Source organism: Penicillium verrucosum (assembly GCF_028828655.1).
Source record: "Penicillium verrucosum strain IBT 35672 chromosome Unknown utg000002l_segment0_segment0, whole genome shotgun sequence".
Lineage (NCBI taxonomy): Eukaryota > Fungi > Ascomycota > Eurotiomycetes > Eurotiales > Aspergillaceae > Penicillium > Penicillium verrucosum.
In genome coordinates this window covers 1,980,389-2,002,371 of record NW_026643211.1, presented here as the reverse complement: position 1 = coordinate 2,002,371, position 21,983 = coordinate 1,980,389, and the positions used below count along the sequence as shown (strand labels likewise).

Sequence of the window (21,983 nt, the reverse complement as noted above, 5' to 3'; positions counted from 1 at the left end):
CATCATGGAGGAGGGTGTTTCTATATAGTACCAACTGAATGCTGCCGGGGCATGTGGATCGGACAGTGGCACCACAGGAAAAAGGTGAACCAGCTCCAGCTCGAGTTCGACGCCAAAGATGTCCCTTAAGGTAAAATATTCTACTCTGCTCTGCTTGGATCCGCCGCTGACGTTGTGATCACGGCTTGATAAGTAATGGGAGACCTATCATACGAACCTTCGGAATTCCAGAAAATATGGCTTTGCTAAACTGCACGCTAATTGCCGTCAATGCAACTCGGACATGAAGAACACCCGGAAACATAAAAATAGTCGCCGGGGATGAGACGAATGCATACCATTTATGTACACTCAACCAGTGGCTCGATTCTGGAACTCCTGAAAGTTCGACGCATTGGAGCCATCCGTATCATCTTGGGTCTTAGTCTTTTGATCCTGGTCTTTCTTTTCCTCTCGAATCTTTGCTTCCCATTGGCTTTCCTCAGTGGAAATCATAGCATGGAGACGTCCGCCCTGTCCACGGGCAAGGTAGATGGGCTGTTCCTTGCGCTCGGCCACAGCTTGGGTCACGAGGACGAATTTCACGCTCGAGCCGGGCGCTTCAAACATCGCGTCACTGAGAATGGTCTCCATCTCAGTTCGTAGCGCGCGTGCGCCAGTGCCCATTGTGAAGGCATTGTCGGCGACTTTGTGGAGTGCCGGTGTGGTGAAGCGCAGCTCGATACCCGAGAGGGAGAATAGGGTTGTGTATTGGGCTAGAAGGGAGTTTCGGGGTTCGGTAAGGATGCGCATAAGTAAGGGTTGAGATAGTGCAGAGAGAGCGGCGGTGACGGGAATCCTGCCGATCAGCTCAGGGATGAAGCCGTAGCTTTGAAGATCTGAGGGTGTTAACAGGTCGAGTGCGTTGAAATAGGTTGGCTCGGCACCAGAACCAGCTGGCGAGGCAGAGGAGAAGAAGGGGAGGTGCTTCTTATACAGCGCTTCTTCCTCAGACCCTGGGAGGATTGGAAGTGGCTGGTTGGTAGAGATATTTGGCGAGCCAGGGAAACCACTAGTATTCGAGGCGGGCCGAACTGGCTGACCAAAGCCTATGGACCCACGAGATATTCGATCCATAATGGCTTTGTGCAGTCCAACGAAGGCGCCTGAGAATACGAACAAGATGTTGTCCGTGCGCACATTATACACTTCTCCCTTAGCGCCTGGATTGGGGTTATTGGGTTGGAATGGCCCATTCCCTAGGGGACTGTTGGAGGGAAAGCTATTCGGGGCACTAGTTGCGCGGGGATTCTTCTCGGGCTTGGCCTGGACCTGCACGGTTGTGCCTTCAATGATCTTGAGAAGCGCCTGCTGTACTCCTTCGCCACCGACATCTTTGCCATGACTAACTTTCGCGGCTGCAATCTTGTCCACCTCGTCGAGGACAATAATTCCACGCTCTGCCTGCTCCACATTGTAGTCTGCGGCTGCCAAAAGTCGGTGAACGCACACTTCCGCGTCCTCCCCAATGTAACCGGCTTGGGTGAACACAGTGCAATCGGAAATACTAAAAGGCACAGAAAGAACCCGAGCAAGAGTCTTCGCCATAAGTGTCTTTCCTACACCAGACGGACCAAGTAACAGAACATTGGACTTTTCAAGGTGTAGCGGCGATGGATCGGCGAAATCTGCTTGCTCCAAGGGCGTGTTTGAGCGGGATTTGGGGGTCTGAGGTATACTGGCAGTTTTCCGCGCGTCTGTAATATTATCTGCTGTATGGAAATGTAAATTAGGAAATAAGCCACAGCACCAAAAATCAATAGGTAGTATACCGTCTAAGGGATGAATCTCGAGTGCTTCCCTCCGCTGACGCTTCGCGAGAGCCTCGGCTGCTTCTTCCTCCCGGCGCACTAACTCTTGCACGCGCTGGTAGTGATTGTACACGGCGACACTGAGAACTTTCTTTGCGCGATCTTGACCGACGACATATTGATCGAGATATTGCTTTAACACTTTCGGTGTGATGCGCTGGGCACCAAAGGCCGGAGTTGACCCTAATGGCCCGGGAGTAGGGACTCCAGTTTCATAGCTACCAGTAAATGGCTGGCTTGAAAATTCTGACCGGTTGAATTGAGACGATGTCGGAAAAGTGGCGGAGCAGCTAGATAGTTGGCGTGTGGACCAGTTGTATGATTGAGGGAGCCGACACCGGACAATGTCACGACGAGCCAAGGTGGCCGGGACGTGACGTTGAAAATGTCGCCACAGCATTGCCGGGCACCAGTAAGTTTCAAGGGTTTTATGAGAGGCGGATAGAGAGCCCTGAAGTCACAAGGTAAAGGAAGGACCTCGGAGGATTGGAGAGGGATCAGATACCGGATAGCTTTCCCCGCAGGTGATCTTATCTGATGAGTCATCTGTCCGATGAACAGGTGGTCCGGCTATTCACGGATAATTTCAATGTCTTTTTATTCATCAGAGACCAGTATACTGGGTGCTTTTTAAAGCTATTGTTTGGCATTTGACTCATAATCAGTTACGGTTATAGATATTCAGCATATCTTGACCATCTATTATCTTCAAATAACGAAACATCACTAGCCAAATATTGACAGGACGGTCAACTTCAAGGTCTATACACCTCGGTATTCAACGAGGAGACACGAGGTCGAAAAACGCTCGAGAACGTCACTGAGTACACATACTTCAAAGTCCCGAAGGATATCTCAGTGTCAAATTCGTAACGCCAGATCTAACCCCTGTTCTCTATTTTCAATTGTAGTCCATCCTTCGGTCTCACAGACACAATCCCAACAGGAACGATATTTTCCCCCGGAACCGCCATTTGGAACTTGAACTTGGACACGAAGACGGCAACCAAAGTCCTCAACTCCGCTTTGGCAAAGTTTTGCCCGATACAGCTTCGCGGACCGTGCAAGAAGGTCAGATTGGCGAAGATTACTGCCTTCTGGAAGCATTTACTAATTACTTTATGGATTCAATTCAGATTCAATTCAGATTCAGTTCAGATTCAGTTCAGATTCAGTTCAGATTCAGATTCAGTTCAGATTCAGTTCAGATTCAGATTCAGATTCAGTTCAGATTCAGTTCAGATTCAGTTAGTAAGATAGTAAGATAGTAAGAAATCAAGAGTTAAGACTTAAGACTTAGGAGTATAAAGAGCCCGGTATTAAAAAATTAATATCGTATGGAATCAGCGGCAGCCGTGTGATGAGTTGACCCCGAATCACTCGTCGAATTATCCGGTGCTTGAGGTGGGAGGCGCATTGGACTGGTGGTTGCGTGGTGATCGTCGAATGACGGCAACGGTTTTTCGAAGCCTGGGAGGCGCACCAACGGAATTTGCAGCTGAGACTGCATAACGAGGCTGAAGGCACCCATATTTCGGTCAACGGGGCTTCTTGTGCCTCTTCTGAGATGGTTAAGGTATGTTCGGAGATCCGGAAGTCGCCCGTAATAGTGACTGCTGTCTGTGCTACGTGGTCATCGAATTCTCCGGGGAATGGGAAATTTTTCCTCTTTTTCCTCTCGGGCCAATAGGCTCTCATGCAAATGAAGTCTTTTTCTTCCAACTGAGATGCCGAATGGACAGATGGAAGTTGGTGTAGAGCGGTGTTTTCCAGCCCTAACTCTCTTGCGCGTACCCCACTCGGAGGTGGTTTCGGGCACTTTGTGCTTGGTGGCAGTGGTCCACATGGTATATAGATAATTTTTTGTTTTGCGTGAGATAGCTTTGGCAACGTGATATGTGTTGTAGTGAATACTACAGATGAAGAAAAAGCAGAGGAAGAATTCTTATTGCTAAAACCAATAATGCAGGGGTTTATATACCCTGAACATTGCTCAATTGTAGCAAACAAATAGCAAATAGCAAACAAAGGTAAAAGGCTCAGTCTGCAGCAAACAACATGCATACAAGCATGAGAGATTGTTCAACAATATGCATGAGAGACTTGGAAGATTATAACTAAATTTACCGAGTTTAAGTGTATACGCTCCTTCCCATAAAGCCCAATGTTTACATATCTACATGGCAGGCAGGCACTGCACCTACACAGGTATGACAAGGGGAATACATGGGGTGCCAAAAGTTTGGTTACACTCCCCATTTATATATATATATTTATTCAACCACCTAATTTTAAACTTGAATTACTCAACCATTAATAATTGAATTGCTTAATAATCATATATAAATGAAGATACAGTAAAACCTGTTTATAACGAATTAATTGAAACACGATGAAATATTCGTTATATCCAGGTATTCGTTATATCCAGGTGCCATATAAAATATATATATTTCTAGTTTACATACAAATTTATGCTCTAAAAAAAGCCCTAATATCTCTCTGCTTCTTCCCTTCCAATTTCCTCGCTTCCAGTAACCTTTCATGCCTATAAAGCGCACTAATTAACTGGGTTTCTCCCTGCTCCTGCTGCTCTTCATATATAAAGGTATCAGGAGGAAAGGATTTCGGAGATCGTAGAGGGCGAGGGACGATGGTTATAGGCTTCATAAAACCACTGAGCGAGCTCTTTACTAGAGAGTAAAGGGTTGATTCGGCGCTGCTCTCGTAGTGCCGCTTTCTGGGAGGTTGGGATCGATCGGCGAGGCATTTTGATTGGTTGGGAATGCTTGAAAAAGTGGAGATAAAACCTCGATATAACGAATTTTGTATGGAGAGGAATGGTGAATTAACGAAGTTCGTAGTAAGGAGGTAATTTCGTTATTACTATGGCGGATTAATTGGTGGGCCGGTATTACTTCGTTATATCCAGGTATTCGTTATAACCAGGTTCGTTATAAACAGGTTTTACTGTAACATTAATACTTTGTGTACCAGCCCTTTGCTTTCTTTACTGCCTAGATTCTGCTTAGCATAGATCGGATAAAAGCGTCGATCTGACTCTGATCAAGAGCTTTCTAAGCAACATCAATTGTAGTACGGAATCGCCTCTAATCCATCTCAGATTTACCCTACATATAGAGTTCCGGATAGAGTTTAAAGAGTTTCTTTTTAAGGAGGAACTAAACATTCTCGATTAGGTTTAGATCCGGCGAATAAGGGGGCCATTCTATAACCTAAATACTATACTCTTTAAACTATAATTATATGATTTTTACTATATAAATTCGAGTATTATCTTACTAAAAGATAGAACCGGGTTCGTAGATTCTAAGGAGTCCTTTTTCGAGAGTTTTAATATAGGTTTTAGCGTTAAATCTATAATTAGGCTCCTTTTCTATAATAATCAAGTCCGAACGGCCGCTAATCTAGATAGTAGCCTATACTATTTACGAAATCTATTTTCCGTAGAGCTAAAGGTTTACTAGATTAGATCGATATATCTTATTTTTAAGCTAGAAGATAAATTAGACGTAGGAATTAGATTTTCTTTAGACGGAGTATTTATCGGAAAATAGTATATTATTTAAATCGCTAAGACTTAACTAATTCTTAACAAATTCGCGTCGTCTTTTCGCGTTAAAAGGCTTTAGGAAAATACGCTTCTTTAACTTCTAATAGCTAATTCCTAGCTTCCGGAATATATAGCGTATTATAGTTTTTAAAACGCTAGTCGGAAGTTTAGTAATTAGCTCATTCTAGCTAATTATAGGAAACCGGCGTACGATCCGATAAATATATCGAATAGTAGTTTGTATAAGCTTCTTTAGCCTACCTTACCGGGGACGAGATAAAAGGGATTTAGTCGAATTAAAGCGGTTAATAGTATCGTATATAGCTTTACGGGAGCAACTAAAGTCGCGTGTAATATGCGTCTTCTTTTGACCCTTAGAAACCGCGTAAAGAATTGTAGCACGCGCTGTTTCTAAAAGCTCTGCTTTTAACCTTCGGTTTCCACTAATTTCTGTACCGAAAGCACGCATTTTGGTGGATTTATGGTTGTTTAAAGATGATTGGTTGGTAGAGTGGGAAAGGGAAATAAAAGTGTAACCAAACTTTTGGCACCCCATGTATGTATTTTTGAAGACAGGACAAACAGTCATTAGGACTTGAATTGCCAGGGTTGACATGTAGAACATACTAGTTAAATAGTTAGCTACTTAAGGGACAAAGTGCGGATACCACCAACTGTCTGACTTAAACGATATCGGACGAACAATTCCACTGGTGCCTTTTTAATGTCCGCAAAGCTCCAGAGTTTCGAGTATTGTAGGATCAGTTCCTTTCCATCATACGAAGCTTGAATGATTCTCCCCTGATAATCGCCCATAAAAGAGAGAACCAACATCTGTACATATCTTAGACATTATCATGTAAAATGTGGAGAATCACTTACTGGATGAATATGGCATCTGCGGAACGGTTTGTGATTCACTCGGAGAAGCATCATGTTCACGATGGCTCTCAGCTCGTGGGTAGTGAGGCCCTGACTTGTATCAGGCCAGAGTTGAGCGATACATGACATAATTGAATGTGGCTTCAGAGGGCGACTGGTGTATCGGTAATGATAGACCACTTGCCACGGCTTTGGATCTCGAAATCCCTCGTAAATATGAGGGTCATTTTCTCTCCGGTCCGGGCTACGAATGGTTAGTTTTATATTTAGCATTCAACACTTGATTGTTTACTTACATCCACAATTCCTGCTCATCGTCCTGGAGGTCTCCAAGTGTGAACCATTCCTGCGGTCCGTATCTTGCCGCCTCGATGTGAGACTCAATCATCTCCGCTACATCTTTGGCATGGATGTATGGATCGCGCTCTGGCGGAACATGTGACATCATTTCGTATTCCATTCTCCCGATTATTGGGGCGTTTTCAGGGGAATGCTCCGTCAGGGCATCCTCTATGTAACCCTTCAAGGTTTTGGTGTACTGTATGTCCTGCGGATCATTATCCCAAACGACGCTTGGATATTTCTGAAACAGTTCATCGGGGTGCGGTCGAAAGAAGCAGGGTTCAAATTGGAGACCTTTGTCATATTCCGGGGCCAATGATACTTGGAATGCTTTGATTCCAAGCCTCTGGAAGTCATCAGGAGAAGGAAAGTCGGGCTCAAGGTCTCTGGCTTGTTGAACGAGGGAGCTGAGAAAGGCATGGGGTTGAGCTTGTGTCTCAGCCATATCGAGATGTTTGAAGAAGAAAATTGCAAAAAGATAAGAAATGATAGATGGTAGACGGTGTAGGTGTCATGTGAACGTTCATGGGTACCTGTAGGTGCCTAAATTCTAAAGTTTATAGTTACCTAGGTATAGGTGTCATGCATACATGTACTATATGTACTATAGTTATGTAATCTTGACTCAAACCCGTACCTAGGTAGATCTTGAAAACCTTGGGTTCAAGCACACTATGCCTAATTTGGGTGCTTGGCTCATAGATACCTACGCTGCTCGGCTCAGTTGAGTCGCAGAGACGGTCCGTCATTTGGAGTTACTCCCTCAGCAAATGTCAGAGAGGAGAAGAAGAGAAGAACTATCTGGGCACCGGTGTTCAAGCCTGACTAGAAGGATTCATCAACCGTCTAAAAGAGGCCATTAAAGGGCGGGCGTATAGGATCATGAGCATGAATCTAACACATATCTACTCTACAGAAAAAACGCTGTTTGAAGTGCCCCGCAGGGCAACCAGTCATGCTGGTCTGTTCATTGAATTTCTGGTAAGGAAAAAAGAAAAAGAAAAAGATGAAAAAAACAACGAAAAAAAATAACCAGCCTCCTCATTCTTTCTTTTGCTTTTCGTCTTCCTCCTTGCTGGAGGCGCCGTCCACTGATTAATCGTTAGCACATCTGCTCAATAACACAGAACACAGTGACACTTCAGCGTAACAAGAAAACGCAACAACACCAAGAAACGCAGCAAGCAACACAGCAACACAGCAACACAGCAACACAGCAACACAGCAACACAGCAACACAGCAACACAGCAACACAGCAACACAGCAACACAGCAACACAGCAACACAGCAACACAGCAACACAGCAACACAGCAACACAGCAACACAGCAACACAGCAACACAGCAACACGTCAGGGTAGAATATAGTGCTGGTGCAAAATAAGAGCGTGCTGGCATTGTGCTTACCGATGGTGGTGGTGGCGGGGGTGAGGGCACGTCCTAATCAACATTCATTAGAACCTGATCCCACGAGAACAACACTGACCTCGACAGTCTGTATCAGGATCAACTTACCAACTACAGCAGAGGCTTGTGTCTCATTGGCGGGCGGGGAGGCCCGGGGGGGCGGGGGCCATGATGGGAGCCGGGGGGGGGCGCCGGCGGGAGCAGTGCTGTTGTTGGTGGCGGCTGCTGAGCACACAAGGTATGTCAGCATTGTGTTCGCTTATTCCGTATAATTGTTTGGGATAAACACGTACCCTCCTTTGCAGCACGCTTGGCTGTTGATACGTTAGCCACTCGTCTATGAGCAACAGAGCAACAGAGTAACGAAGCGAGAAAGAAGTGAGAGTGAAGTGGGACGAAATCGAGAGGGAACTTTTGGGTAAGGTATTATGGACAATAGCATAACATACCCTTTTTTGGCCTTTCCGCCTCGAAAGGCGCGGTGTGCTTTGCGCTTGGTCTGCAGCAGTCACATCTCAAATCAATAACATGTCCCCAAAGCAGGTATGTGGATCTTACGGGGGGCGGGGGGAGGGCCATCCGGCTGAGGGCACGCAGCGCCAGCAAGCGGCGGCAGTTGGCTTCCGTGTGGTTCGCCAGGTTACAAAAGTGACAAAAACGCTATCATTTATTAGTCCGTGTTTCAACAATCGATGAATATGTGATAATCGTTGGGAGTATGATGGTCATGGTAGAGGTCTGATTGCATTGGGGAATGGGAGGCTTGGGGAAACGAAGCCATGGCAGTGGTGTCAACACTTACACGAGGGCCCTCGGAGTCCGCCATGTTTTTTTTTAAAAAAAAAAAGAAAGAAAAGAAAAGAAAAGAGGCCGACAGCAGGCGAAGCGTGATGAGATGTGTGTTGTTGACAAGGGGAAGTTCTTTTCGCTGGAAGTCACTGCTCTTATACCACAGGTTCCTTCCTCAACACAACACAACGTTCTTTCCGCATAGACCTTTGAAGTTGCCATTGCCCTAGCCTTCGATATAGACCGGATCAGTCAGCAAAGCTGGCTTGACTGAGATTGAGTTTCCGACCATTTCACTGCCCACCCATGCGTTTCAGTTTTCAATTCCCAAAGAATTAGAACATCCGCTCGAGATCGACTCGCCTCCAAGAGAGACCACAGCGGCCCTAGACCGAGTGATAGTGATCGTGACATCACTGGGGTGCCCAGTGAATACAACACTACCGTGATAGATTCCAGCATGTCCACCAGGAGCGTGCTCCTAAACGGCCCCCAGGTCGACTCCTAGCATTGGATCTCAATTTTGAAGGTAAGTGGACAAAACTAGTATACACAACTACAACAAGTCTCCTAGGTTCAATTTCATAGAAGTTGGGTTCATTTCATGACCTCATAGCTTTCATAGCTTTCTAGGAATAAAAAATCCAAGAACAAAATGACGGGGTATCATAAAAGATTGTGCAAGAAGAGGAAGAGAAACATGAGCACAATCACGCGTATGTCGGGCGTAACCTGCTTTGGTCGAAACGGCCCAAAGATCACTTGTAGGGAGCACGGTCTTTATTCATGCCTTTATTGTTTGGGCTGCCTGTGAAGGTAGATTGGACGGCGGTGTTGGAGTTATGAGATGCCGAATTAGGTGTCTGTGGTGTGGTCATGGTCGACGGGGTGGCTGCCTGGCTAGTAGATACCTGTGCGTTGGAACCACCTGACAGGTAGGTCATAATGCTCTTTCGGTCTATTTTGAACCGTCTAAAGAAATGATTGAACCCATCTCTCATGACAGTCATATGGCCCCATTCCTCCCACCGTGCTCCAGTGGAGGGCCTGAGAGACGTGACAGCGACGAAATTCCGGAACCGTGGTATGTTAACCAATGACCACCCTGCGAAGAATTCGATCAGATGATCTGCGTCGCGTTCAACTTTGTCCTTGATTTTGAGGCTGTGGTGCTCTGTTCGAGTGCCGTATTCATTGAGAGAGGGTGCGATGACGTTGCTTTTTGAGTTGCGGTGTAGACTGGCTTTATCAAACAAGTCCATGCGAGGGTCCGTGATGTTGTTCTTGATGATCAACGTGTGGATGAGCAGCAGACTACATTTAAGTTCGTTAGAAGCTTGACCCAACTAGTGGTAAAGAGGTATGACATACAGTCCATGATCTTGCGAGTGATTCTCATCATCGAGCCTCCTTTCGATCCATTCAAGTATGCCGGGGAAAAACATCAATGTCCAAGGTTTTCGCTTGTTCATGTTAGCACTTCGAATCCATTGGAGAGTGACCGCCACCCCTTCGAGGTCTGTCAACATGTCCTCGGTGAGAAGTATGACGCCGCCATATGGAAAGATGCGTAGATGATGGTCACCCGGTGAACAATAACGGGGATCAACTAATTGGAGTGGACTTTCAATGCGAATAATCCAGAAATTGAACGAGTTTAGAGGAAGCACAGAATTGAGTGCAGGACGCAGCATGTCGTATCCGGCGAACGATTCGTGAAACTGCTCTCGGTTAGTTGTTTGACAATTGTGAAAATGTAAATATCGATCACATACTATGGCCACACCCTGTCTACTGTTCTTGATAAATTTTGCCCAATCTCCGGGGCTGTCGCTCGTGAGAACGATCTTCTCGTGGTGCTTCAAGACTACCTGCAGAGCTAGCAGTTCCTGGTGTATTTCTTTATTGCCTAGGGGAAAGTGCAAATAGAACATCCCGGCCTTTGATAGTTTCCCGCCTTCCTCGATTGTCGCAAGTTCTTCCACGTTGATATTGCAGTGTTCCATCAACTTAGCCACTTGAACCGTGAGGTTATCCTGGGGTTGGGGGTTAGCGTAAAGTAAATCACCCCGGGGTTCAATTGCGGGTGGAAAGCTTTGGGCCGGCACTGGGACCGGCGTCTCTCGCGAGTGCAAGGATCCACCCATCCTCACATCATGATTGAAGCTCGACCGTCTTGAGGAACTGCCGAAATCCCGGCCATCATCTACACCATGTGGCTCTACGCGCAGTGAAAGCGATGCACCTGGTAAAAGGCCATGCGGTTGACCAGTAGGCTGGCTAGGTCCACTTGAGCCTGGAACTTCAATCGGTGCGAGCATAGTGCGAGCGGCAATAAGCAGAGGGATTCCGGGTGGCACTTCATCCTTAGGACGTGGAAACTTGAATACCTGTGATGCACGTGACCAAGCAACCCAGACAATGTTTGGTCCACTTCTTGGCCTTATAGGATAGTGAATGGCGATGAGATCGTCCTTTCGCAGATCCTCTGCTAGATGAAACAGATTTTGGTTGGTGTCGCTGAAGCCCTCGGCCCAGCCTGTACTCAGCACAGAATTTGTCTCCTATAGCCAATGTTAGCATTCTATAAGAGGCAAGTCTATGGGTTTGATACTGACACTGGATGCGCACAATCCTTCGTACTCCCCGACTGTGCACAGGTGCTTAAACCAAACCTCAACTTGTTTTGTTTTCGGGTTCTTAGCCAAGACCAAAGATTTGCGGAGACCCGGACGGATGCCGCATAATCTGAAAGCACCAAGGGCTTTCTTGTCGGGTCCGATAAAGACGTGGACAAGGATCTCTCCCAGGGTTATGTTACACCAGTAATCACCCATCCTCTTGCAACCAGGCGCCCGGCTATCACGCATAGGCATTTTTGCAATTTGGGCCGTAATAGAAAGACTGGGTTGAACAGAGGCTCCAGCTCTGGGTTCGACGGAAGCAAATGCTGGAGCATTGGCTAATGGAGCTTCATTCCACCCGCTTGAATTTGAAGGCCTTGGCGGAATCCGAGGATTGGTGGGAGATGGGCTACGAGGCGTGTAATAATCACCCATACCACCCAAAGACCTTGGCAGTTGACCGGAGCGCGACGCCCTTCGAGGGGAAGGGGAACGTGACCGTGACCGTGACCGTGGCCGACGAGAGGGTGGTGATCGTCTGGATGGCGATGACCGACGAGAGAGCTCTGACGGTCGGTAGCTATCAGCCACAAGTGTGTGGTTAGGTCTATAGCTGTTCCAACCTCGGATTGTCTCGCGGCTATCCCGCGAGTCTCGATTCTCAGTATACCTCTCGGTGTACCTCTCAGGATTGACCATTGCACGGTGCCTATTTGGAATGGCTGGCAACCGAGCAGTAAGGCTAGAACCGGAGAGTCCAGAAGGTTTCATTGAAGTAGCCTCCACACGGGCTCCTGGAAGAACAACTGGAGGTAAGACTGAGCTAGTAGAGGCCGAAGGATCGGTAGGCCCGTCGGTATTGGCCTGTGGTGTGGGGCGGGGATAAGCAGCTGGTGAGGGTGCAGTAAGGGCAGATCTCGACCGCTCAGCGGGATTTGTGAAAGGAGCCTCACCTGGCGGCGAGAAAGTGGAGGCAGTATTATCTACAGGATCGGCAGGCTGAATGAGGTTGGCCTGTGGAAGGGGCTTTGATTGGGTAGCTGGCGAGGAAATAGAAGTAGTGAAATCTACAGGACCAACAGATTTCTCTAGATTCGACATCGCACTGGGGCCAGACAACACAGCCGAGGAGTAAACTGACGAGGGAACTGACGCAGTAGAGCCTAAGTTCGAAGAGCGAGGCAGTGGAGGAGCCATGGCTGACGAAGGCGCCAGAACAGCAGGTTTCTGTGGCGGCTGCGCAGCTTTATCGTTTATTTGACCGGTATTTGTCTCTAGGAGACCGGTCAATCTGGCCGAATTCTCAGAAGCGGGTTGATTTTGGCCTTCCGGGGATTTAGGACTTGTCACAGATGGGCCCACAACCGAGGTAGTGGTGCCTATGTTCATCCTGGGTGGGAATTCAGAAGGTTTCATCAGCTCCACCTGTGACAAATCCGGTGCTCGCTCGCTCCATCTATTTTCACGGTATGCGCGCTTGGCCCCGGGGCCCGTACCAAAAGAAGACAATGCTGGCTTCGCTGCTTGTGGCGGGCTTTTTTGGCGCGCCGGAGGGCTCTTCTTGGTGTTGATTTTCTTTGCGAGCCGAGAAAGTCGCGACTTTGGAAGCTTGCTTGGGCTTGTTTCTGTTTGCGTAATCAAGCTTGTTGATCCTGGAGGCTCGTTCCGATTTGTTTGCGCACTAGAGGTAGCTGATCTTCGAGGTGATCGTTGCTGCGGCGAGTGGCGAGGCACCACGGTTTTTAATGGTGGTGGGGCTTCAGCTGGAACAAATAAGGCCGAAGCGATGGAATCCACGGATAGGTGACTGGGAGCTCTGCGGGATGCAATGCCTGCTTCGGGCTCATCGGTATCTATAATATCGAGGTTGGCCAGTGATTCAGCCCGAGGGAGGCTTTTTCGTCGTGCCCTTTGTTCTCTTTTGCGCCTTCGGTCTTCTTTTCGCTTTTTTGTCTCCTTCTCCAACAAATCCACCTTATTCTCCCAATCCTTGAGATCGAAGGGCTTCTTCTTGCCCTCCGCGATCTGCCTTTTTTTCTCTTCCCAGCCATCTAGGGTCTCTTCCGAAGTAAACATTTCCTTCGGCTCCCAACTGCACCTCTCCATGCTGTATCCAGCCCATTCGACCAAATACTGAGTGATGAAGGAACCTTCATCATCCTCAGAATCCGGTTCAACGTAGAACCGCCGTTCCGCATGGATGCCATTCACGAAGTACTCCGCTTCCTCTTCACTTTCTGCGGTAGATGCCAAAGAGTCGGCATCACCAATTCCACTCCGATCAGAGGCATTGTTCGTTTTAGAATCAGACGCCATTGTAGTCGCCTGAGAATTGAGTCAATAAATGATCCATTATGCAGCGTTCAATGCCCCATGCCCAAGGTGCAAGCAAGACAGTGCTGGTGTTGCAACTTTGAATTGCGAGACTCCGGGAATATCAAGACAGAGCAAATACACACCTTATTTCATATTCATTGGATATGATAAAGAAGGGAAAAAAGGTCAGGATAATAGCAAAAAGCAAAGGCTAGGCAAGCAAGAACAAAAATGTAGAGAGTTAATGATATTGCCGATTGATAAAAGATACCGCCCGCGCGTCAGACGCCAACCCACGTGATCACCACGCTAAGCCATAATGGGGGGCCACGATTAAGGAGAGACACTCGGCCCAGGTATCACTGACTATCCCCTGCTGATTCTCTATTACTTCCCGTGTGTGCTCTCCCCTGGTTTACTTTCTGCCTGCTGCGAACTCAGTGCTGACGTATCTGACTTTCGCCCTCTGAAGTTTCCAAGTACACCCCTCAGTCTTAACTTGCCCACCACGTTTACCTGTACTTTGATACCACCTTTCGAGCTTTATTAGCTCGATCACATTCAAAATGGCCAACGACGAATATGACGTGAGTTGATCGGGAACGACGAGCTCCTTCGTGTCTCAGGATTATATGCTGACGATGATATCCCCCGCAGTTTCTCTTCAAAGGTAACGTCGCCACCTTATGATGATGCCCGCCCTCGTCCTGTCCACCATTCCCCCTTGTGCTTTCTCTTAAAAGATCCCAAGACTGACTGCGGAGACATTATGGAGTGAATAGTGGTGCTTATTGGAGACTCTGGTGTTGGTAAATCTAACCTCTTGAGTCGTTTCACCCGCAACGAATTCAACCTAGACTCGAAGTCAACGATCGGTGTGGAGTTCGCGACCCGGTCCATTCAAGTCGACTCGAAGACAATCAAGGCACAAATTTGGGATACCGCTGGTCAGGAACGCTACCGTGCGATTACTTCTGCCTACTACCGTGGCGCTGTAGGCGCCCTCCTCGTTTACGATATTAGCAAGCACCAGACCTACGAGAATGTCAACCGGTGGTTGAAGGAACTACGTGATCACGCCGATTCGAACATCGTCATCATGCTCGTTGGTAACAAGAGTGATTTGCGCCACCTGCGTGCGGTCCCCACAGACGAGGCCAAGCAGTTCGCCAGTACGTTTCCCGACAATCCGTTTCATTGTATGGCGCTGACATTCAGTAGGCGAGAACAACCTTTCATTCATCGAGACCTCCGCGCTAGATGCCAGCAATGTCGAGCTAGCTTTCCAGAACATCCTTACAGGTTGGTTGTTGATTCCTTGTAATTTGATATACAATGCTAATTTCGGTAGAAATCTACCGCATCGTTTCCAGCAAGGCTCTCGACAACGGAGAGGGTGGCCAGCAGGTCCTCGACCGCCGTCCCGTTATCGACCCCAGCAAGCAAGACAGCGAGCAGAAGCCGGGCTGCTGCTAGACTACCCTTCACAGGGACGACGCACCGACTGCTACGACTCTTCTTTTGTGATGTGACATTGAGATGGTCTTGATCTGTGTTGGAGTCTGAAATTTGACGGCTACAAACATGATACACAGGTTAGAGAAGCACACGGGAAGATAGGGGTTTACCAGAATTGATGTTACCGGCTGCTGGATTCCCCTTCTTCAGTCCTTTTTTTTGTTCTTTTTACCGTGGTCTTCAACGAAATTGACCCCTTTTTTTTCTGCTCGCTCTGCTCGCTCAACTGGGGTGCTTGATATGTTTCTACGATGGTGGACACAGCTTGGTTGGGCGTCTAACATTTCGGCTGCGTGACTTTTGTATGAAAATTCCCAAATTCGTATATCCATTCCATCCCTTTGGTAGAATTGTACAATCTGTACGGAGTAGTCATGCAATGCCAACAAGGAGACAACCTATTAATGTTGAATGCCTCGTGCTATCGAAGACGGGGTCCACGTGTACGGGCGACTCTAGGGATCATCTCACATAACTCTCTCATTGGCTAATTAATACCTTACAGCCTATTTTATCACCGCCTTCTTGAAGTAAGGTATATTAATTTCAACTTTCTTTTATTTTTACACCTACGGAGTACATACTTCACAATAGTACGACTAACTATGTAGTTATCGATCTTGAACCCTAATACCCCTAGTATGACTTCCTTAGTACGTCTGACTATCTATATATAGGTATCACAAGAGATTTGAATAGCGTCAACATTTAGTATGCATTTTCTAAGGCCTAAATATCACTGACCTAATGATCTATGAGTTCAATATTTGTATACAACATAGTAATTAACTGTTTTTGTAAAGTGGGAGTGGGTCTCAGTTACTGCCAGCCAATATGAACCAATGAGAGAGTTATGTGACGGTGATCAGGGCAATTTAATTTCTCTAGGCTAGGCTTTGCCAAATAGCCCCATAGTAATAATTAGTGCCTGTGTCCACAGACAACAGTTGCTAGGCAAGTAGATCGTTATTTATGATCAACTGTGCTGATAGGGGGCACATATATTTCGAAGATTGCATAGGTTCATAGTTATGGAAATCTACTCACATGATATGTCGTCTTTTCTTTGACCAAGGCAAGGAACCTATGTGAAACTACAAAAGTCCATGTGTATGTACTCGATAAATGTCAAAGGGTCAAAAAAGCACAAATCTAGTTTAGGACAATGCCCATGTCACGACCAACCACCGCAGATCGAAGTTCTTCAACCTCGAGCCCACGCTCATTCATGACATATTCCAATGTGTCACCAAACGTTTCACCGTTGTTGCGGAACCATTCCCCTAGAGACCATATGTATTCCTCTACCTGTTCCTTCAGCAAAGCATGGTCGCGCAACCATAATATCTGACCAGGATCGAGCTTCAGCATGTCTTGTATAATATAGTAATGTGGTATCTCATCACCCCAGCCTTCATACCCTGGGTCATGAGAGAGGTCATTGCGAAACCGAGACCGGTATTTGGCTGACGACTCAGCATAATTACTCGGGTGGGCGGTGTGGAAGTATTGTTGAATCGAGGCCTCGGGACCATTCTGAAACAAGGAGTGATCATGCGGAGACAGAGAGGTAGTTGAGAGCGAAGGATAATTGAGGTGGATATTGAAAGAGAGTTGATGGCTGCTGTCTGGATACCGCTTTCGGAATTTGCGTTGAATAGTCACATTACTAGGACATATGTGATTCTGAACAATATCACCCATGACGAGGCGCAAATCCTCAATCTCGGCCAGCTCTTGGGTGGACCAGTTGTGGAGCAACTGAGCGCGCTCCAACACCACATGGCGAAGACTACGAGAATGGCGATCATAAACACCAGAATGGAATGCACTGTGATACAGCCATAGCCGGTATACTGCGCGGCGCAGTCGTAATCGCTCTTCGTCGGTAAGCGAGCGACGATTCTCGAAGTCTATCTTCCACTTCTTGAATGGATAAATGCTCTCCCATTTTCGCGCTACCAGGCCGAGCTGGATGACTTGTTTCAAAAGGGGACCAGACATAGGCGCATGTCGGATGAGATGAGCAGGCTGACTCTCATTTTGCGTCACCACTTGAATGATATCGTCCAGGGGACCGAATTCGGTCTCCGCGGCACTGGCTAGGATATGCAATTTGCTTGTTGAGTTGAGGACGCGATGAAGTCGACGGCAGATGACTGATAAATTCAAGACGTCAGAAACCGAGTCGCATGAACGAAATATATGGAGCAGAAGCTCCGTTGCAAGATGATCAATTCGCATGATGTAAATATCTATGTTGTTGCTATAAAGAATTTGGAACACCATTAGCATGACTCATAGAGTGTCAACGAGTGACGACCTACCTGATGAGGGGTTGTTATTTGTGTTAAAGTAATCAGTAACCCGAAATAAAACAAACAAAGTTAAGTTTCGAGGATTTATGTATGGATCAAGTTGAAAGGTGTTATCATGTAGTGAAGCAAGCAACACCCGTCGCGCGTTATGTTGGACCTATTGGATACAGACCCCGCCAATGGGGCTAATAGAAGCAAGAGACGGTGTGGGAATAAGAGTAAACATATTGGAAGAACAACCTCGTAGCCATATAGGGCTAGCCATCAAAAATAATGCCATGATGGATGGTGACAGGAGGCAAAGACAGACTGGGTTGGGGCGATGGCGTCGAGGGGCTTTATATGGCGCTTAGCTAATGTTGCCCCTTGCGTCCACGGGGTCCAACCAACTTGCCTTCTGGTTATTCTGAAGGTAGAGCTCTCCAGATGGCAATGAAACAGGTAAAAGGAAGGAACAGATAGAAATAATCAACTTTTGAAATTAACCAGGATGAGACTTTGCCCCGACGCCTTAACGGACCATGATGAAAGCGTCGCATCAAATATACACATGTAGTCGAAACATCATCCCGAGGGATATCAAGTCTAGAAATAGCACGGCGAAACAAAAACATAAACCCCCTATGCAAACAGCTTCCTTGTGTCCAATGCATCCACCTTCTGCACAGAGTTCTCGGATAGTCCCAGGTCGGAGCGCTTGGCAACCCGATCAGTCTGGCCGTCTCGGCGCTGGGAGTAACGGCCAGCCTTGCCCTGTCGGATGTCGCTACGGACTTGGTTGGGGCTGACATACTCCTTGTTCTCGTAGATAACGGGTCCACCAAAGCTGCCTTCGAGGATGACAATGGGGGTCAGAACGAAGCGGGGGCCAATCTCGACCAGAGAAACCTCGGGCAGGGCGTTGTCCTTGCCCTTTGGTACGGGCTTGATAGTCTCCTCGCCCTCCTTCTTCTTGCCGGGCTCAGACTCGCGGATCTCATAGACGCGAATCCAGATCTTGCCGTCCACTCCAAAGATACCAATGATGCGGTCGACGAATGGCTTCATGCCTCTGACACCACGCTTGGGCACACAGAAAACTCCGCGCAGCATCTCCCGAACAAGCGCACGGTATTCACTACCAGGAGCACCCATATCCGGGCCTTGCTCGTCGAAGGAGCGATCGAACACGACCAAGCCGCGGCCGCCCTTCAGACAATTCCCTGCGAATCCAGCGCCGAGCTCGCCCATTGTGTGCAGATTGTTCAGGTGAAACTTAATAGTGGGACCATTAGGAGGGCGTGAAAGCCAGAGGTAAAGATCCTGGCCGTTCTTCTTGGCCTCGAGGAAGAAGATCACGTTGCAGGAGTGCAGATCGGCAAGAGAGTTCAAGAGGAGGTTGTATCCGGCGGCCTTCTTTTTCGTGTCGAGCTTAGTCTCTTTGTAGGTATGGGGCAGGAGGCCACAAATATCGGACATCAGGTGTCGGTGGCTAGAGAAAAGCAAATTGTTAGATCAGTAAATCCATTCAGCGTATCTCAAGGCGCAATATCCATACCGGTAAGAAGCGCCTCTGGAGGTCAAGATAAGTACGCGGGTCTTGGGCATGAATCCAGAAGCAAGCTGCTTCTTCACAACCTCAGCTGCCTCGCCATCATCGGACTCTTCCTCTTCGCTATCGGTGGTGTCGTCTTCCGCATTGAGGAGCTCCTCCATCTCGATATCCTCGTCGGACATATCCTCGGTGGGCTGTCTAGCCGACTTCTTTGAGACACTCTTGTAAACTGATGCCATGGTGACAGTTGATTTTGTTAAAATGGAATTGAAATTGATCGTGCAAAAGAAGGCCGCGATCAAAAAGTTGATGGCAGAATATTTTTTGTTTTCCACCGCCCTGAACCTTGCTATGTCACGTGCCAGGTGGGCTTCCGATATATTTGCCATTCTTGACCGCCCTATTTTCCTGCCAAACTTTGGATGATAAATGCATGCGCTTCATATTTTTGGAAAAATGTGGTCTAGTACATAGTGTTTCATACTTGCCAGCTTATGATTTATCTGGCTTATCTGCCTAATGTCACTCTAAAAAGTAGATCGAAACTCAACGGGGCGAAAAGTGTGACTCTTTGTGGCGAAATATATATAGTTAACTAACTAGTTATTCCTTTGTCTTCATGTTGTCTAGGTAAATAGTCCGATCAACAAAGCTTTAAGCCATTCCAACCGTAAAGGTCAAACCCTAACATAGTAGATAAAGTGTGTGCGAATCTAATGCATTGACCTAATATTTGATTTGATTTGATTTGATCTGGATGATTTCGAGATCTGGTTGAATTCAGTCAAGTAAAGAATAGGTCAATATGACGGGAAGTTCAACGCTCTTTGCAGGTCTGCAAAGCCCTCTTGGGTAACCTTTAAGCCGGCAATAAGATTTGCAAATTCCAGCCTCTTTCGGAAATCCCAGTCGTGACTCCGATAGACAAGACCGTACAGCAAGCCAGCATTGAACGTATCTCCAGCTCCGATAGTACTATAGACTATTAGTATGGTCTAATTTGTGCTGTAGTGCATTGGAACGATCAAAACTCACTCGGCGACCCCCACTTCTTCAGAATGAGCCAGAACATGAGCAAACTTGCCAGTCTTTGGTTCAAGTGCTGCAGCCCCGTCATGGCCCCAAGTACAGCATAGCAAGGTTCTATAAACGATAGGTTAGATTATTTCTCAGGGGACTTGGACTGTAAAGCATACGCTCGGCTTGTCTTTAATGATTGATCCCGTAAGCAATCCTCAGCGGACGTATATCCATTGTTCTATCCATATATTATTAGATGTGCCTGGAAGAAGCCGAAAATCAAATCTCACCTGGGCCCAGCCCTTCGAGTAGATAACAACATCTGCCGCATCTGCAAGCTCCTGCAAGCCTAATCGGCCTGGCTTTTCCACCTCAACACTGATTTCAGCCTCTGGAAAATGCTCTCGGAGATGATGAATACATTCTAATGTTACATCTGGTGCACGACCCTGAGTCCAAGTTAGATTTGTGACCCCGCTGAGCATCTCCCCAATATTTACGCACCTCAAAATGAAACCAGGGGCGACCAGTTACGGTACGAAGGGGCTCAATGGCAGTTGCAAACTCAATGCAAGTCATTTCAGGCAGTTCGTTGTAATTGACGATCGTCCTACTACCGGTCGCCTGGCTCATAATTATGTAGCTGGAAGCTGGCTCCCTAAATCTCTCTCGGTAAATGCAGCTATCTAGCTGAACAATATCCCCCAAGCTTGATTGTATTTGTTGAGATGCCAACGATGTTTTGGATGGAAGGGTAGTGATAAGATTCAGGGATGATTCGGCACTGGACGGCCTATATTGTAACAATTGGCCGAGAACTTCGAGAGTGTTTGGACAGTTCCCTCCACGCCGGCGACTAATTCTGGACGCACGAAGCTTCTCATCTTCACCTGGGTAATGGGGGGCTCTGAGCAAGGCATGTGAATACCAGACTCCAAATGCAGGCAACTTCAAGACACAGCGGAAATAACTCACGTTAGAATTGTGTCAAGGTAGCACGCCCCTGTAGCTACTAAAGTCATGATTATGATTTGACCTGGATTTATCTCCGTTTTTTGTTTTTTTTGAAAGAACCAGGAGCTAATATTCGTGTGGATTGATTGTCTATTTAATAGTGCTGTTGATCGAGTCAACGACACCGGCGGCATTCCAAAGCGGATGGATTAGTCAGCTTGTTGCAAGGCGGGGTGTATAGTCACAATGTGTTTGTCTTGGCATCAAAAGCCCTTTGAAGTTTTGTAGTACCACACACGGTCCATAATAAGTCATTCTACTACAAAAAGGATCTGCAGCTATAGGACATAAGAGCTCGCTCGATATGGTCAGTCTCTAGAATGGAACTCTAGCTATTCATCCTCTTCTTGCCACTGAGAAGATTACTCCCTCGATATGAGTCGGACTAGGGTAACAGCCATCACGTGATCAATATATGGAGCGCACGTGCCCATTGGTGCCCGCTGCGTACCTTAATACAACTATCTACTTGTCTTCGTATGCTTCTAAGAAGCCGTAAAGAATGAACAATTCTCCTTTCATTTCTTTTTTGGATGGTGAATACTAACATTCATTGAAGCTTTGCTCAAAGCATAGGTCTAAACAAGCAGGCGGGATAATGCAGGATGAAATTGGGTTTAGACAAGTCAAACTAAGTAGCATGCAATTAGCACACATCTTATTGTTGTCTCTTATATTTGTAAAGTACAAAGCAAGCATTGATGTGGCTGGCAAGCACTTTGCATGTGCCAATCATCTTTTTATCCTGGACCAGTTATATAGCCGATCTAAACTGTTCATGAATCCTCCTAGTGT

At 47.0% G+C, this 21,983-nt stretch overlaps 8 protein-coding genes across 8 annotated transcripts; 1 reads left to right on the top strand and 7 right to left on the bottom strand.

Moving 5' to 3' along the window:
• Positions 1-351: 351 nt before the first annotated feature.
• Positions 352-2,250, bottom strand: N7516_006395 (putative ATP-dependent Clp protease; the record flags this gene model as incomplete). Its single annotated transcript, XM_057219115.1, has 2 exons — positions 352-1,751; positions 1,812-2,250. The coding sequence occupies 2 exons, from the start codon at positions 2,248-2,250 to the stop codon at positions 352-354; spliced, it is 1,839 nt and encodes a 612-aa protein (XP_057073206.1).
• Positions 2,251-6,066: 3,816 nt separating this feature from the next.
• On the bottom strand, positions 6,067-7,093 carry N7516_006394 (uncharacterized protein; the record flags this gene model as incomplete). Its single annotated transcript, XM_057219114.1, has 3 exons — positions 6,067-6,258; positions 6,307-6,550; positions 6,603-7,093. The coding sequence occupies 3 exons, from the start codon at positions 7,091-7,093 to the stop codon at positions 6,067-6,069; spliced, it is 927 nt and encodes a 308-aa protein (XP_057073205.1).
• A 596-nt stretch (positions 7,094-7,689) lies between these two features.
• N7516_006393 (uncharacterized protein) lies at positions 7,690-8,881 on the bottom strand (the record flags this gene model as incomplete). Its single annotated transcript, XM_057219113.1, has 7 exons — positions 7,690-7,739; positions 8,056-8,088; positions 8,164-8,280; positions 8,349-8,392; positions 8,505-8,554; positions 8,614-8,715; positions 8,858-8,881. 7 exons carry the CDS (start codon positions 8,879-8,881, stop codon positions 7,690-7,692), a joined length of 420 nt encoding a protein of 139 aa, XP_057073204.1.
• A 721-nt stretch (positions 8,882-9,602) lies between these two features.
• On the bottom strand, positions 9,603-13,784 carry N7516_006392 (uncharacterized protein; the record flags this gene model as incomplete). The annotated part of the gene is made up of 4 exons (XM_057219112.1): positions 9,603-10,158; positions 10,216-10,565; positions 10,620-11,408; positions 11,463-13,784. 4 exons carry the CDS (start codon positions 13,782-13,784, stop codon positions 9,603-9,605), a joined length of 4,017 nt encoding a protein of 1,338 aa, XP_057073203.1.
• Positions 13,785-14,350: 566 nt separating this feature from the next.
• N7516_006391 (Rab family GTPase) lies at positions 14,351-15,260 on the top strand (the record flags this gene model as incomplete). Its single annotated transcript, XM_057219111.1, has 5 exons — positions 14,351-14,371; positions 14,442-14,454; positions 14,567-14,956; positions 15,006-15,086; positions 15,136-15,260. The coding sequence occupies 5 exons, from the start codon at positions 14,351-14,353 to the stop codon at positions 15,258-15,260; spliced, it is 630 nt and encodes a 209-aa protein (XP_057073202.1).
• A 1,194-nt stretch (positions 15,261-16,454) lies between these two features.
• Positions 16,455-17,546, bottom strand: N7516_006390 (F-box protein; the record flags this gene model as incomplete). Its single annotated transcript, XM_057219110.1, has 1 exon — positions 16,455-17,546. The coding sequence occupies one exon, from the start codon at positions 17,544-17,546 to the stop codon at positions 16,455-16,457; it is 1,092 nt and encodes a 363-aa protein (XP_057073201.1).
• A 695-nt stretch (positions 17,547-18,241) lies between these two features.
• On the bottom strand, positions 18,242-19,393 carry N7516_006389 (ribosome biogenesis protein BRX1; the record flags this gene model as incomplete). Its single annotated transcript, XM_057219109.1, has 2 exons — positions 18,242-19,091; positions 19,158-19,393. 2 exons carry the CDS (start codon positions 19,391-19,393, stop codon positions 18,242-18,244), a joined length of 1,086 nt encoding a protein of 361 aa, XP_057073200.1.
• A 561-nt stretch (positions 19,394-19,954) lies between these two features.
• Positions 19,955-20,807, bottom strand: N7516_006388 (uncharacterized protein; the record flags this gene model as incomplete). Its single annotated transcript, XM_057219108.1, has 5 exons — positions 19,955-20,129; positions 20,190-20,297; positions 20,351-20,412; positions 20,465-20,623; positions 20,679-20,807. 5 exons carry the CDS (start codon positions 20,805-20,807, stop codon positions 19,955-19,957), a joined length of 633 nt encoding a protein of 210 aa, XP_057073199.1.
• Between the last annotated feature and the right edge of the window lie 1,176 nt (positions 20,808-21,983).